Below are 14112 nucleotides of genomic sequence, written 5' to 3'. Positions count from 1 at the left end.
TTAAAAATAGAAAATTTGATAGATATCAAATATGTAAACACGCATGGGATAATAAACATAGGGTTCAATGGAATAATTTAAATATAGTCCTAAAAGAAACGGATGGTAAAAAAAATCAAAGAAGCGGCTCTAATTATGCTAAATGAGACCAATTGTGTCGCAAATTCCTCGGCAGAATGTAGGTAGTAGGATCTGGTTACCCATATTAAAAGAGGAAGTTATTAAAAGGAAAATACCAGTATAAGTAAGTCGGTAACATATAGAGGATACATCATTTATGTTTTTTAAATGACAGACATATAAAATCAGAATTTGGTGTTTATTTAAAGTAAACTAAATGCACGACCAAATACTTACCATGTCGGGATAGTATTATGAGGTTTTTTTCCTGGTTTTTCCCTCATAATTTTGTATGGAATCACTAACAGGAGATTTTTACTGTCATCATGTGTTAGTCTTTTTAAAGACGAATTACTTGCTATGATTTTTCTGACGGATATTCTCAAGTTAAAGTTAATTTCATGTAATCGAATGAACTATCTTACAAGTAAAGTCGTCCCAGGAACGCAACTCAACAATATTGGCAATATCAATTTAAAGTCGTCTACTTTAAAATGTATGATGTATGTCTGAATTGTCAATATAAATGAGTCAGATAAAATTAAATTATTAAAAGAATTTTTCACCAAGTAACAAAAAAACAAAATATGTTTAATTTACTAATGTTTGTATTTTGAGAACGATTTCCGAAGTGGAAATTGAAACGTCAATAAACGTACTTTAACCTTTAATTGTGGCTTATTCCCATTTAAATAGTAATTACTTTAACATGCTACAAGAAAATAGCTTCAGAACAATATTAGTTGTAATATCTTTTATTCCAACAACTCTATTTCTTCACACTGTGTTTTTAACCAATTTTCTTTGGCCTTTCTTATTTCGGTTCTTATTTGTTTCTGAATATTTTTGTACATTATTTTGTTATTCCTTGATTGTCTTAGATGTTCTTCTCTGACCTTGTTAAAGGTTTCACATATATTTTGGATTGATTCTTCTGGATCATTTATTTCTATACTAGGTGATATTTTGCGACATTGTGTAAAGGTGATATGTTGAGATTGAGATTTATTCATCTTTATACGCTATCTCTTTGTCCACTTTATATTATTATCTGTGACTAACATAGCAGTGCCGTCTAAGAATATGGTGGTCGTTACATTTTCATTTGTTAATACGTCTTGCGTTAATATCAAATATAATATAGGACACAGAATACTACCTTGAGGGACTCCAGATCTTTTATGGTAGATTTCTGATTCATACTTAACACGGTAATATCTTCTTTTTTAATATGATTTTAGTAAACTAAACATTGACTCTGGAACGTTTATTTTATATGAAGAGCAACCCTTCATGTCAGACTTAATTAAATGCCTGACTGACGTCAAGAAATAGTGGAGAGCAGTATTTTTTCCCCAAAAGTTTTATTCACCATATCAACGACTCTATCTACTTGTTCTATTCTTGAGTCTTGTCTCAAGTCTTGGCGCTATTAGCTTCTCAAATAGTTTAGCAATCACCGGTAAGAGACTAATAGAACGATAATAGTTATATGTTCGTGAGGTGGTTTGCCAGGTTTATGGATCATTATTATATCAGCAATTTTCCATTGAGTTGGTATAATTTTAAGCCTTAGTGAGGCATTGAAAAATTGTGCTATCATAACTATTTCTTTATCTTTTAAGATAGTTTCAATTATATCATATTCTGGACCTTTTTTTTTGGTTTTTAAGCTAGGTATATTTAATAGCACTTTTTACTTTTTTTTAGATACTGGTTTAATTTACTCACCTGGCTGTTGGATTGTTGCCAGAATTTCGTAAATAGCTTTATCTTACTCAGCACTGACAGAGGGTAGAGGTTGGAAAAACTTCTTCAAGATATTTTTCAAATGTCTCTGCTTTTTCTTAATCTGTTCTCGCCCATGAGAAATCTGGGTTTCTCAATGCTTCGATGTGTTTAATTGGTTTTTTAACTTCCTGCTGGCATTCCAAAGTAAATAATCGGTATCTGCTGTTGGTGTTAAATTTAGAAGATAATTTTTAACGTAGGAGTTTTTGTGATATACTGTTGCATTTTTAGCTGTCTTGCGGCTCTATTGTAGTTTATTTTATCTTGCTTTTGCCCTGTGTTTTCCATATCTTCCTTAGTCGCTTCTTCTCTTTAACTTGGTTTCTAATATTGATGGGACAGTTTCTGTTATTCTGTATAGCTTTACAATCTAGAGTGGCATTACAGGCAGCTTTTTGGAGAAGTGTAGTATCTAAAGTCGTTTACTTTCATTTCAAGTTCATCTTTCGTTTTTAGTTAAATATTAAGGTTTATTATTTGATGTATTTCTTACCTAAACAGATTCCAATCAGTCTTGTGATTGTGCAGTTTCGCTGGACGTTCGTTCTCAATAAATCTTAAATTTAGCGTCGCTGTTACTGGGGTATGGTCTGAAGCAATTTCATAATTATGTATAATATTTAGATAATCTTTTCCAAAGCCTTTGCTTGCAAAGAATTGAAGATAGACAGAAAGTTTATTCGGATCAATAGTCCAGTAAGTAGGTGTGCACCTAGACAAGTGTTTGAGCGGTAGTTCCTACATCACTTGAAAAAGGATTCTACCTCTACCTGGTAGAGATAATTGGGAGCACCAACGTACATTTTGCATTATAGGTAGTACCGGCAAGAAATAAGGTAAATTTATCTGAATATTTTAGGTCAAATCCTCTTATTTTAAAAATTTTGTACTAATACAATAAATAAATAAGAAACATGCAAAAGATTTATTAGACAAAAAAAAAACAAAAAGAACTTTACCTGGAGACCCAGGAACAACTTTTATATCGGCTCGACTGTAAGGATCATCCTTAACATCCATTCCGATTTTTTCGGAAACGCAAGGCTCCATATAACAAGGCTCTGACTCTGTAGGTTTGGGTCCAGTACACTGTTTATCTGGAAGTTTTGCTATAGTTCTGGAAAATTCCAAAAATATTTTACAATGAACTTCCCTCTTTCGTATGCCTTCTCCGCATGTTACACTGCAAGGTCCCCATTCGTCGGGAATAAATCTGAAAAGTTTGCATTTAAAGTAAGATGTGTGTAAATACAAAGAAACAAGGTACGAGTCACAATGCAGAAATTACATGCCTAAAAGCATAAAATTCAGACTTTGGCTCTAAACTATTTTTTAGATTTTGATAATTATATTTGGAATATTAAATTTGTTTTGAAATGTATATTTTAAATTTGATTTTTGTTTTAATATCAATAATAACTTGTTTTAAGAGGTTATGAGAATTACATTTTACGTTTGTTTTTGATGTTTCGATTTCCACTTTGAAAATCGTTTCCAAAAACAAATTATTTTCAAATAAGAAGTTGTCATACCTATAGTTGTTGATAAATTGAACGTTTAAAAACAAACGCAGAATTAAGTTTTTATAACAATCGATTTACTCCAGTCGCCAGAGAGAAAATGCCACTCAACCTTTAAAAATCATACATACAAGGTGAACTTTGCTGAGGATGTCAGTTTAGGGACCTCAAAAATATGCAAAAAAATTTACCACTCCTACTCCCGGCTTCCCTCTAAAACCCAATTCGAAGGGAGGGGGGAAACGGAAAACATCGGTTTACTACGAATTTGTACGCCGTAGAAAAAAATGTTTTTAACAAGAATGCAGCTAAGATAATTTTGAACAAAAATTATAATAAGGACTTTTTCTGTAGAATAAGCCGTTCTCTCAAAAACAACGCTTAAAGCGACCGGCGATTATGAATGTCAGTTAGACGCGTAAAATCCATTTTTTAAATAAAAGTTTTATCCATATCGATATCTTTCGTATGGAACTTTTGCATTTTGCAGCAAATGAAGTCAGTTTTTTTGCCATCTTTTACGATTATAATAAAATTTTTCACTTCCATTGAACAGTCGCTATCGAATTTCTATTGTTAGAGCCTAGTCTTCAAAATCTATGGCATAAAATTTTGATTTTAAGTTTTAGAAACAAATATGAGGCATTTGAACTATGCCTAAAAAACGCTGAATTTAAACGTTTAATTTACAAAGAATCTTAAATATTTTCTTTTTTGTGGAAGCATTTTCCGTGACATGAGATCGTAATGCGAAAGTTTAAATTCAGCATTTTTAGGCATCTTTCAAATGCTTCATATTTATTGTCAATACTCAAAATCGAAATTTAGTGTTATACGTTTGGAAGATTAGACTCTAGCAATGGAAATTGCACAGCGACCGGTCAATGGAAGTGATAAATTTTATAAAAATCAGGCAAATTGTACTCATTTAACAGCTTTATAGAAACTGACTTTATTTGCCGCAAAACTACTGACAAACTGACTATTTTGCCGGTCGCCTCAAGCATTTTTTCTGAGAGAACAGTTTATTCTACAAAAACAGCGCTAATAAACATTTTTGTTCAAAATTATCTCAGCTACATTTTCTGGTTAACTACTACTTGGTACATCGATGTCTTCCGACCTACGGGTTAGGGGGAAGCTCGGGGTTAGGAGTGGCAAACTTTTTCGCATCTTTTTGGGGTCCCAAAATTGACATTATCAGCAAAAGTTAGCTTGTTCGTATGATTTCTAGAGGTTGAGTTGCATTTTCGCTGCAAAAATCAAATCTATGATGAATCTGATAATTGTCTAGTTTTCCATAATTTTTAGTTAACACATTATCGAAAGTGCAATTAAAAAAAATTAAAGTAATTGATCAAAATTAATTTAGTATTATGTTAATAATTGTGATCTGCGGCTAATGAACGTAGTTCAAAGCCACCACACACACTACCACTCGACTTGTTGATAGTGTAAGCTAGCAAATGTAAGTTATATTAATTTAAGTTGCTACCTCACTTATGTTTGGAAGTGGGAAGGTTACGTGGGCAATAAACCCTGCCCGTTAGAAAGAGATGCGGGGACTGCTTTGCATCATCTTTCTCTGTCGCACTGGGGAACAAATCTACATTGCAGCCCTCAGTCTAAGTATTATATGTCTATGAGCAATGTACATATGTGTGACTTCTTTCAAATAAATGATTACAGCACTTTTTTTCATTTATCATTACCTATTGGTTTTATTCAAAACTGGTTTTATTGGTGAGGAACTCACAACAAAGAAAAGCTACAATATTTTATCGAAAGGGCTGTGCGATGATAATGGAAATCTACAACTAGACCCCGATAAAATAGTTAGAATCTGGGAAACTTATGTGGAACAACTGTTTAATGATGACCGTCCTTGTGGGTATACACTGAGCAATGATGATACTGGCCCTTCTATTCTAAAATCAGAATTGGAGAATGCTATAAAGGGTCTTAAAAATAACAAAAGACCAGGCAACGATAACGTATACGGGGAAGTATTGAAAATGCTGTGCGAAACAAACAGTCAATTTCTAGACTCACTCGTCAGACCCTTTAACAATATTTATAACAGCGGGGAGTTTCCTGAAGACTGGCTAGAGTCAACTTTTGTTGCCATACCGAAAAAACCAAAAGCAAAGTCTTGTGATCAACATCGGATGATAAGTCTAATTAACCACATTTCGAAGGCATACACCAAGGTTATTTACAACAGAATAAGCAAAAAATGCGAGGATAAAATTGGAGATTCGCAGTTTGGGTTTCGGAATTCTCTTGGGACAAGAGAAGCACTTTTTAGTCTACAGGTACTCATCCAGCGCTGCAGAGATATCAACAAAGACGTGTACATATGCTTTATAGACTACGCAAAAGCATTCGATAACGTAAAGCACGAAAAGATAATTGAAGTTCTCCATAAGATCGGAGTCGACTACAGAGACATTCGAACAATAGCGAGTCTCTATTGGGGTCAAACAGCTAAAGTGAAAGTAGGATCTACATTGACCAATAAAATTGAGAGCAAGAAAGGGGTACGACAGGGTTGTATCTTGTCTCCTATTCTCTTTAATATATACTCAGAAGAAGTATTTAAGACAGCGCTGGAGGAAAGCACAGAAGGCATAAAGATAAATGGAGAAATAATTAATAACATAAGATATGCTGATGACACTGTGATTCTAGCAAGTAGCATGGAGGAACTGAGTTGCCTAATGAGTAAGATACAAAAAACCTAAATATCACAAAAACCAAATGGATGTTAGTAAGCAAAACCCAACAACCACCACAGCAACTGATATTAAACAAATAAAGAATTGAACACGTGGATTCGTACATCTACTTGGGAACAACAGTTTACTCAAATTGGGATCAAGCGAAGGAAATACGTATAAAAGTAGAAAAGGCAAGAGCATCGTTCACTAGCATGAAGCAAATTTTCACCTCTAAAAGCCTCACCCTACCTCTCAAAATTCGACTTCTGAAATGATATGTGTTCCCGGTTTTGTTATATGGAATGGAGGCGTGGACAATGACCGCAACATTGATGAAAAAAGTAAAGGCCTTCAAAATGTGGGCTTACCGACGTATATTACGTATATCCTGGACTGAAAACGTGACCAACGAAGAGGTACTACGCCGGATAGGTAAAGAAAAAGAGGTAGGAATAAGAATAAAGAAAAGAAAGTTGGAATACTTGGGTCACGTTATGAGACATAATAAATATAGAGTACTACAGCTGATCGTTCAAGGGAAAATAGACAGCAGAAGGGGTCCAGGGAGGAGAAGACACTCGTGGCTCCAAAACTTGCGGCAATGGTTCGGATTGTCATCTGCTGAACTATTCAGATCTGCCGTAAACAAAGTCAGAATAGCCATGTTGATTGCCAACGTTCGGAACGGACAAGGCACATGAAGAAGAAGAAGAAGAATTGGTTTTATTTACCTTCATATATAACAATAGTGCCTTAAATCTACTTAGCCCAGTCTGGTTGTGCAAAAATCATCGATTTCATGGCAAAATTTTTCGCAGATATTTGAAGCTTTTAAGACATAGCTGGGGGTTACTAGATGACGAATAGATGGAAAAGTATATTAAGCATTTTCATCGAAATTATTGACAACATAAACGTTTGAAAAAGGGTATGTTTTTTACTTATAAACATTTGTAATAACTTCTATATTTTTCAAGCTACTGACTTGTACGTACAACCATTAGATAGTTGGTATAAGAAGTAAAATTTACACAAATTTTGAATGAAAATCTAAACTTTAAATTGAAATTTATAGCTATAAAATTCATCCAATTTTTCGAAACTTACAGCCATTCGAAACGAAGGTACTTTTGAAAGATCAACATAGGTAAGTGGAGAGGATAACAGTGTCAGTATAAAGTTTAGATTCCCATTAAAAATTTGTACAAATTTTACTTCTTAATATTTATAACCAATGGAGATATGATTTTTGAAAAAATAATCCCTAACTTCGTTCCTATTGGTCATAGAAAGCTTTTTTTAATGTGAGTTTTTTTACCAGCTATCCAATAGTTGTACGTACAAGTCTGTAGCTTGAAAAATATAGAAGTTATTACAATTGTTTACAAGTAAAAAACATACTCATTTTTCAAACGTTTATTTTGTAAAAATAATTTCGATGAAAACGCAATATGCATTTAACTTCTGAGATAGTTTAAGTCTTAAAGAATCCTATAAAATTTGCTAAATGTGTCCAGCATCAATAATAGAGCAAGTTCAATAGTTTAAATATTTAGCTTCAGGCGTAAATAACTTAAGTAACTTTTAAACTATTTGCCCGATCGGGGGAAAATTTCGCACAAATTTAAAAGACGGTAATTCCTCGATGTTCAAATGTATTAATAACATTTTATTTTGTGAATTAAAAATTAATAAAATTTATAAATTAATGCAAAAAACTGCTTTTTTGCAAATATCTCTGTACATTATTTATCAATTTTAATTTAATAACCGGAAAAAAGATATTCTTGATATAAAAAAATGATATAAATATTGTTTATGTAAAATATGAGGGGAAAAACTTATAAACAAAGAATAGAATTGTGAATAAATTATTGTTTAAAAAAAACGCAAGGTAAAAATAGAGTACTTTTTCATCTATTCCCATAGTAACCCCCACCTATGTCTTAAAAGCTTTAGATATCTGCGAAAAATTTTTCAACCTTTTTTTTAACCAGACTGAGCTAACTAGACAACACAAATTTTAGAATGGACGTGGTCAACACGTAATAATTAGAGTTACCCTTAGTTATCGTATTGCGATTTATATTTTGTGTATTAATAGTCTACAGTCCATCCAGTAGAACAAAAACAATAGGCTGTAACTTCTTGGATTAATTAACAATGACATGACGCATGGCGGCCAAATTTTTTATGGTAGGAAAAGGGGCGTTTTCTTTGAGACGCTGTGAAAAGTATCAATTTGGAAATAATGATAATAAATATATGAACGGCACTATATTCTTACGTCGGATTAGGATGCACTAAAAGGTAAACGCAAGGAAAATGTTGGCGCATCAGACTCCCGTAATACGTTACTCTGCTGACTAATTTTAAATTATTAACAAAAGTATATTTTTGTCAAAAATAATGCTTGATAAAATATCAATAAAGTATATAATATTTAACAATAATAAATTGTCTACTCTATAAATTATGATTATTATCATTCATAATTAATAACTTTAATTATAAACTATACCTAAATTAATATAAAATTTTATTACATAATTTGTAAAATTATAATTACCAAATTAATAATTAATAGACTAGTTACTAGTGAAACAAATTATAAACACGCTAAAAGTTTGTTTAGAACCAAAAATCTGAAAACCTACCAAGGCATCTAGCTCTATAGCTTCATAAAAACAATAAATGCTTTATCTTTTCAGCAATCTAAAAATTGTTTATAATACTATATTTGGAGTTAGTTTTTTTCTGTAATTAAAAGAAAATTTGTGTTCTCAGAAATTTAAAAATAGTAGAATACTAAGGTATATATGTATTTTTTTCGTTTCAGTTTTTCATATTATACAGGTTGGATAACTACCAGCCTAATGGACTACAAGCCCATGAGACATTTTTCATGGGTCACTGGACCCAGCATGAATCACACATAAATCAATACTACAATACGTACTAACAACTTTAGAAACTATGCCGCCAATTTCTATCGATACACAAAGCATGGGGGTTTAGCCCCTTAGATTTCTTATTGCTGTCCCAGCCAACTTGTACGGCCTGCAAAAAAATTAATCTATATACCGATTTCGAACTCTGTGTATAAATGCCGCACTGTGTCAAATTGCCGAAAATGGACAATTTCCCTGCTCTTGGTACCAATATTTTTGTACAGAATTAGGTCGCAGGTCACTATTTTTGTATTACCTACCTAAGTTATAAATGCCGTATAAAAACGTTTGGTAAAAAAAAACTTACCCCCCCGTGTAGTAAGTTTATCTTACCTGTGACTCACATGTACCGATAAGAATTGGTAGTAATTGTAGTATTGTTTTATATGTAATTCATGCTGGGTCTTATTAATTAATCCATTAAAAATCTTCCATAGGCTTGCAGACTATAAACGCAATGATAGGTTTCCAAATGTTGATCACTAGAGAGAGGAATATATGAAAAGTTCATATAGATACATATTTTTCTCATTTCAATAAAAATTGCATATTTAAGCTAAACAAGATTTATTTTGCCAATTTTAAAAACATATTATACAAAACTTTAACATTTTTCTCTCTTAGTTGTGAATCAGATTTCTTGATTGGAATTTTGTTGCGACTGTTGCCAAAGAGAAGGAAATTCTTGGCTTGTCCAATCCATATAATGTTATATAGTTCAAGTAGTTTCAATTGTGTATTTTGATGTAAATTTTTGAGAAAAATTCAGGGGATCATATCGGGTCCTGCTGCCGAATTCTTTAAAGTTGAAATGCCAAATTCGAGTTCTGACAAAGAAAATCGAAGATTTATGCACTCTATCTGACTGGAATTTATAGCGTATGTTTTTGTGGATGTTTGGTGTTCTAAGAATATATTATTTACTACTGAGGCTCTTCTACGCGCTACCTGGAACGACACTGGAAGCCTCCTTGCTGATGAATTGAGTGCAGATGAGGATGAATGGAGAATGAATGAATAAAGGTAGTGCTTCAGAAGTGATGCCGGCCTTATAGCGACCATTCCGCTTTCAGATCGCTGGAAGACAGAGGAGGGTCTGGTTTAGCAGGTAGGCATTCGGCGTAGACTCGGCGACGCGAGGGCATTTTAAAGTACCTTGGGAACTATCGCCGAGTGTACAAACAACGAATCCTGCACTAAGGTCAGTCAGGCGGCGTCCTGGACTGAGATGTATTTTGAAGATTCCAGACCCCCCTTCTATAAAGACAAAAAAAAAAAGATTTCTCACCCTTGTACCAGCCAATATGTACGGCACTGCAGTTATAAGTTATATCTGCCACACAAATATATTTGACTTAAATACCCCCCACCCCTTGAGTGGTAAGTTTACCTTACTTAAGTAGCCACCTGTACCGATAAACATTGACGGCATAGTTTCTAAAGTTGTTATTACATATTGCAGTATTGATTTATATGTCATTCATGCTGGGTCAAATGACCCCTTAAAAATATCCTATGGGCTTGTAGTCTATAATACCTGCAATATGATGACATTCTAAATTATCTTACAAAATAAAACCTTTTTACCATATATATTATTATTGTCACTGAATCCTATCAATAACTGTTAAGAGTGTAGGCGCAAAATTTCGGGCCAATGCTTTTAAATGCATTCATTTTTTTCGAATTTTGAGAAAACTTATTATATTATATATTATATAAAATAAGTATTTTTAAAAAATTTAAACGCAGAATGAAAGACTACATTATTACCGAGGGCCGAAAGTTCCTTAAAACTTTTATAATGTTTGTTTTAGTAAGTTACAGGGGTGAAAAAAAAAAAAAAGAAAATTAAGTGTGATTTTTAATTTCAAATATCTCATTTAAAAGAAACTTTGGCTTATTATTTTTATTCTAAGGGACTTTCGGCCGTCGGTAATGATGTAGTCTTTCATTCTGCATTTAAATTTTTCAAAAATATTTATTACTTTTCTCAGGATTTGAAAAAAAAATGAATGCATTTAAAAAGCGTTGGCTAGAAATTTTGCGCCTACGCTCTTAAAAGAAATTATTTAAGTTACCCAAAAAATTGTGCATTGAAATCAATCGTGCAGTCTTTACCAATCAACTTATTTTTTATATACTTTTTTTGTATCTAAGTCTTATGCGATTTTAATTTAATCTTTTTGATTATTATTTTTCTTATTATTTTCTTATTTATTTTTTTTTATTACTATTTTTCTTTACTTTTCTTTTTTTATAAATTGGTGTATTTGATTTTATTACCTAAGCCTATTGACAATCTAAATTTATAGGGGGTTATATATTTGTAGATATATTTTAACGTCTGATAAGCAGGATTATTATTTTTACTGGGGAAAGGCCACACTTTTAGTTTAAAAGCTTCATTTTTGACGTTTCGATTTCCAGTTCGGAAATCGATCTCAAAATACAAATTAAACAAGTTTTTTAATAAGTAAGTGTCTTAAAAAAGTTATCCGAAAAGATGTTAGGTTTTATGGTAAAAAAAATTACTAGTGGGAGTGAAGAGGAGAGTTTTTAGATGCAAATCTTTATAACATAACGTAAATAATGAAGAGCACTTGAATAATGTTTTTATTTCTGAGCCTTCAGAAGTATTGTGGACTGTATTCCTTGTATAAAAAATATTTATTCTGACTTTACACCTTTATTATAATTATTTTATAAGAACTTAAAATTAACAAAACCAAAAAAGGAATGTCTTATTTCTGCTTGACAGCTACGCGCCGTCGTTGTCGCTAGTATTCGATCCATGCGCCCTGTGGTCCGTGCAGGGACGGCTCTTGCACTGTTGACTGCTGAACATGCCGCCCCCCTTGAAAGGCTTAAGTGATGCCTTTCAAACAACGCTTCTTGTAAACCATAACCATTATTGTTCATCCATTGGCAGGACGGCTAACTTTACACAAGGCCTTTTGAATTCACCTTTAGAAGTACGCACAGTCACAACCCGCACAACATTATCTGTCCCAGCATGTAGTTGCAATATTCTACCCAATTCCCATTTAGTAGGAGGAAGACCATCCTCTTGAATAATAACCAATGATCCAATTTTCACGTTGTCAGCTGTTGTTCTCCATTTGGTTCGCTGCTGAAGTGAAGAGAGGTACTCACGTGACCAGCGTACCCAAAAACTCTGAATTATCTGAGTCAGGTGATGATACCGTTTCAACTTATTCGGATTTATTTCAGTTAGCTCTTCTTGTGGCAGTGCTACAAGTGGTGCTCCAATTAGAAAATGTCCAGGGGTGAGTACACCAAGGTCTTCTGGACTTTCCGACAGAGGTAATAAAGGACGGGAATTTAGGAGAGACTCAATTTGCGTCAACAAAGTATACATTTCGTCATATGTAAATTTATTATTACACATTACCCTTCGTATATGAAACTTTACCGATTTTACAGTTGATTCCCAGATGCCACCAAAATGTGGTGAGTGAGCTGGAATAAAATGCCAATGAATCTTATGTTCCGAAAAATAATCTAAAAAATTTGATTTTACCGTTGCATCATTCATAAATGAATATAACTCCTGCAAATGATTATTTGCCCCAACGAAGTTAGTTCCATTATCAGAATACATATTTTTACATAGACCTCTTCTAGCAATGAAACGTTTAAATGAATTTAAGAATGAATTAGTACTTAAATCATATACAAGTTCAATATGTGTCGCCCTTGTTGTAAAACATGTAAAAATACATATATAGCATTTAACTACTTTACAATTCCGTAAATAGCTTGTTTTCAATTCAAAGGGACCCCCATAATCTACACCACAATTATAAAATGGCCTTGTAGGCAGAAGTCTAGATTTAGGTAAATCTCCCATAAGAGGTACAAGCAATGTAGGTTTGACACGAAAGCAAGTAACACATTTATGCAGAATGTGCCTAACCGTGCTACGTCCAGATAATAACCAAAATTTTAAACGAATTATTGATAGCAATGCTTGTGGACCTGCATGCAAGTATTTATGATGATACGATATCACTATAAGTTTAGTTAATGCATGACCGTTCGGGAGTATGATTGGATGCTTCTGGTCAAAAGACAATTCTGACTTTTGAAGACGTCCACCAACTCGTAATAGTCCTGTATCATCAAGAAAAGGATTTAATGATAAGATTTTACTCGATTTATGTATTGGTTTTGATTTTTTTATTGTTTGTATTTCCTGATGAAATACTTCATTTTGTGCCATATATACCAAACAGAAAAAACTTCTTTCTTTTTCATCTACAGTAAAAGGACCCGTTGTCTTATTATTAGATGATTTACAATTGGTGACAAACCGAAGTATATATGCAAAAACACGCTGCAATTTAGCTAAGCTGGAAAATCGGTTCCAAATTTCGGCAAATTGCACAGTTAATATAAATGTTTGAATTACCTTCTGGTCAGGTATGATAGAAATGTGTGAATTTGACAAAGCCTTAGTAGGCCAAGACAATTTATGAGAAGCTAACCATGGTGGCCCATTCCACCACAATTTTGAAGTGTTTAATAACTTTGGTTCATATCCGCGCGTAATTATGTCGGCTGGGTTATCATGCGAGTCAACATGATGCCAGCTATATCCATTAGAAAGCCTTTGTATTTCCGACACCCTATTTCCAACGAAGGTTTTCCATTGTGACGGTTCACCCAAAATCCAATGAAGAGTTATCATTGAATCAGACCAAAAATGTACCTCATCAAAGCTAACACCTATTGTTGCGATAACCGCCGATGCCAATTTGGCAGCCAATAAAGCACCACACAATTCCAATCTAGGCAAAGATATTGTTTTTAAGGGTGCTACTCTTGATTTCGCACATAATAAATGAACTAAGCAAGAACCACCTTGATCCAGTGACCGAATGTAGAGTGCTGCTCCATAAGCAGACTCTGAAGCGTCACTGAAACAATGTAATTGTCTATTAATTGGATTAGAACACAAAACTTGCCTGCTAATGTGAGTTTTCT

The 14112-nt window shown here is 33.1% G+C and overlaps 1 protein-coding gene across 3 annotated transcripts in view; it reads right to left on the bottom strand.

Annotated features, from left to right (window-relative positions):
* nolo (ADAMTS-like no long nerve cord) overlaps positions 1-14112 on the bottom strand; it is a 2006971-nt gene that overhangs the window by 58293 nt on the left and 1934566 nt on the right. For all 3 annotated transcript variants that reach the window (XM_072535059.1, XM_072535060.1, XM_072535061.1), the window contains exon 14: positions 2871-3124. In XM_072535059.1, coding sequence (XP_072391160.1) covers positions 2871-3124 — 254 coding nt within the window. The remainder of the gene's footprint in view (positions 1-2870; positions 3125-14112) is intronic.

Source organism: Diabrotica undecimpunctata, chromosome 6 (genome assembly GCF_040954645.1).
Source record: "Diabrotica undecimpunctata isolate CICGRU chromosome 6, icDiaUnde3, whole genome shotgun sequence".
Taxonomy (NCBI): Eukaryota; Metazoa; Arthropoda; class Insecta; order Coleoptera; family Chrysomelidae; genus Diabrotica; species Diabrotica undecimpunctata.
The sequence above is the reverse complement of the archived record's forward strand: the minus strand, read 5'-3'. Positions and strand labels throughout refer to the sequence as shown.